This window comes from Lactuca serriola, chromosome 7, assembly GCF_051521515.1.
Source record: "Lactuca serriola cultivar US96UC23 chromosome 7, Lser_US96UC23_V15, whole genome shotgun sequence".
Classification (NCBI taxonomy): Eukaryota; Viridiplantae; Streptophyta; class Magnoliopsida; order Asterales; family Asteraceae; genus Lactuca; species Lactuca serriola.
In genome coordinates this window covers 142,138,077-142,141,163 of record NC_136414.1, presented here as the reverse complement: position 1 = coordinate 142,141,163, position 3,087 = coordinate 142,138,077, and the positions used below count along the sequence as shown (strand labels likewise).

Here is a 3,087-nt window from a genome sequence, read left to right as displayed (position 1 = left end):
TTATGTCTTTAATTGAAAAAAATGCAACCTTGTTTATAGTCAAATGCAACTTTGTTTTTCTGATTTTTCTAATTTCAATGCGATATTTTTTTTCCTAATCATATAGACGCCACATATGTTTACTACATTGCTACAAATATAAATTACTACTAAAATTACACCTTAAAAATAATAACATAAATATATTATATAATTTTATGGTCTCCTTTGACATATCTAAATTCAAAATAACAACCATAAATCAAAGTCAACACAAAGTTGTCAACTATATTCACAAAAAAATAATTAAAAACATTCTAGATGTGTCTTAAACATAGACGATAAATCATATTAGCAACTATCGGCCTTCTCGAGGTTGTTGTTCGGCTAACTTTCGCATCATAGATTCAAGGTTTTCTTGCTGTTTTTTAATATCTATTTGCATAGCTTCTAATTCGGCCTGCTTTTTTTCATGGTCCTCTTGAATCTTTTTCCGCATTTCAATCAACTCATTTCTTTCAACTTCATTTGCTTTGAATGATTCCATAAGTCCCGTGGGAATCATGTATGATGCATCACCACCACCAACTTTTTTTCATCAATCTATTAGTAACGCCTCTACCATAAAGTCGACGGTATCCATCATTCTCTTTTTTCATCACAATCATATAAGGATCTATGACATCACTTTCATCTTCTAGATGTTCATACTTCTTCATTTGTTCCTACAAGATTATTAAAAATGAATAGGATAATTTTACTAAAGCATCTTCCATTAAAAAGTTGTTTATATTGTAAAAAAAATTGCATTTAAATGCAGAAAAGAACAATTTTTTTATTGTTTAAATGAAAACTATTTGATGTCCAAAAATCTGCAATCAAAAGACTGTTTTTATGTAAAAAAAACTGCATTTTAACATCTAAAAAAACTGTATCTTAAAACATTTTTTTTTCGTGTAAAAGACAGCTATTTGATGTCCAAAAATCTGCTATCAAAATAGTGCTTTTATGTAAAAAAAATTGCATTTTAGCATCTAAAAAAATTGCATTTTAACATCTAAAAAACTGCATTAAAAACAATTTTTTTATTTTGTAAACGACAACTATTTGATGTCCAAAAATCTCCTATCAAAATACTGTTTTTACGTGTAAACAAAAAACTGCATTTTAACATCTAAAAAAACCGCATTTCAACATATAGGAAATTGTATTTTAACATATAAAAAATTGCAATTTAATGTCTAAAAACTGCAATTTAACGTCTAAAAAGATAGTTTACTATTAAAAGGGAAAATTATTGTAAAATTGAAATATAAAGTTACAACTTTATTTGCCGTGTCATCATATGTATCGACATATACATGCCCATCTGTCCTTTTACGTGTACGTTCAAACATTTGACTTAGAGTTGAGAATTCCTTGTTTGGATCTTCATTTTTCTATACACATGATAACATAAATATCAACAAGAAAGTATCAAAATGTGGGAAAAAATAAACACAAATCACAAGCAAAAAGAAGACATTAATTACCATTTCGTTACGAATTCTAGCAAAACTTTTTGGACCAGCCGTGTGCATATTTTTTAGAGACTTGCGTATTTCTTTTGCCCGCGAACAACGTTTCTACACACACATTAATATATAAAACTCCATTGACCAAATACACCTAAAGACAATTCAAATATCAACAAACACTAGTAATAAAGAAAATGTTTTTGAAATTACCGCCACATCTTTTTTATTCCATAACACTAATAGTTTTGAGAACTCTTCTTGAGGAATGCATTCAGGTCGATTCTTCCATCATGTTTTATTGTCCTTAAATTGATAGAAGTGTTTTTTCTTGAACCTACATTTGTATACCTTATACAAATTTCCAATTGTCCTAAGAACCCAAGTTTTAGCATCATCGGACACATCATATTTTCCCTTAAAAAAATTAGTAATTAGTAAAAAGAAAGGAAAATAAAAGAGGATAGAAGAATAAAGCTACCTAAAAACTTACCAATACATACTCCCATATCTTTTCTTTATGTGGAACTTTGTGCCATGAAGTACATGTCAATGGTGCATAACTATGGGTACGAGCTATTGTACCCAAAATCCGAGAGAATTTTCCTACTACATCCTTCCCCTCTATTATCGGTCCAACGGGTTGTCCATATTCATTACATATAATGACCTCACGTTGATTAACATTTCGTGTGTGAACGGCATGTAACATTGTTGGTCCTCTTTTCTTGGGTGTAGAAATTACTACATTCCAACATAGAATTATATATATATATATATATATATATATATATATATATATATATATATATATATATATATATATATATATAATTTATGACAAACCAAAAGCATGATCAAGTAATGAAGTTGAACCTGTTTCCTTTTCTAATTGGGGTTCTTCTAATTGTTCTTCAAAAAGTACATCATCCTCATTTCCCATATCGTCATCGCTATCATCAACTTCAATCTCATTTTCAATATTTGCATATTTCAAATGGTCCATGTCTTCATGGTCATCATTTTGATCAACATCATCTTCTAATTAATGAGTAAATATAACAGTAATAATAAATAGCAATTACAAAAAAATATAACAAAAAATGAAATATTCATTAAACTAAACGAAAGTACCTCCACATTGCGCAAGACGTCCTTCATTAACATTATCTTTCAAACCAAATTGCTCCATATCAGCTGCAATAACATTAAAATCGTAGAAACGTAAATTAATATAACATGTAGTTTTATGAGGTGACTTTGTTATTTCTCATTAATTAAATAAACATTTAGATTGACAAGATACTACCTTGAGATATCTCATCATCCTCATCCTCATCAACAAGAGCCAATTGTCTCTTTGCTCCACTTATGATACAATTATGTTTTTCTGCATTTTGTTTGAATACCTCTCTTTCCCTTTGCGGTCCTTTATTCCTCAAGATTAAGTCACCTATACTAGTCTTTGATCTAGATTGTTTTTCTTTTGTTGCATTCGAAACCAATGGATACTTATTTGAGACATTTGGAGCAATCACCCGACGTTGCCTTGTTAAATTAGCAAGTCTATTCATGGACATTGGTGCAATATATT

General features: G+C 29.2%; 1 protein-coding gene across 1 annotated transcript; it reads right to left on the bottom strand.

Moving 5' to 3' along the window:
* Positions 1-208: 208 nt before the first annotated feature.
* LOC145062799 (uncharacterized) lies at positions 209-2,509 on the bottom strand. The gene is made up of 5 exons (XM_079010392.1): positions 2,370-2,509; positions 1,707-2,237; positions 1,512-1,604; positions 1,302-1,418; positions 209-704 (listed from the first exon to the last, which is right to left on the bottom strand). Exons 3-5 carry the CDS (start codon positions 1,557-1,559, stop codon positions 555-557), a joined length of 315 nt encoding a protein of 104 aa, XP_078866518.1. The 5' UTR covers positions 1,560-1,604; positions 1,707-2,237; positions 2,370-2,509; the 3' UTR covers positions 209-554.
* Between the last annotated feature and the right edge of the window lie 578 nt (positions 2,510-3,087).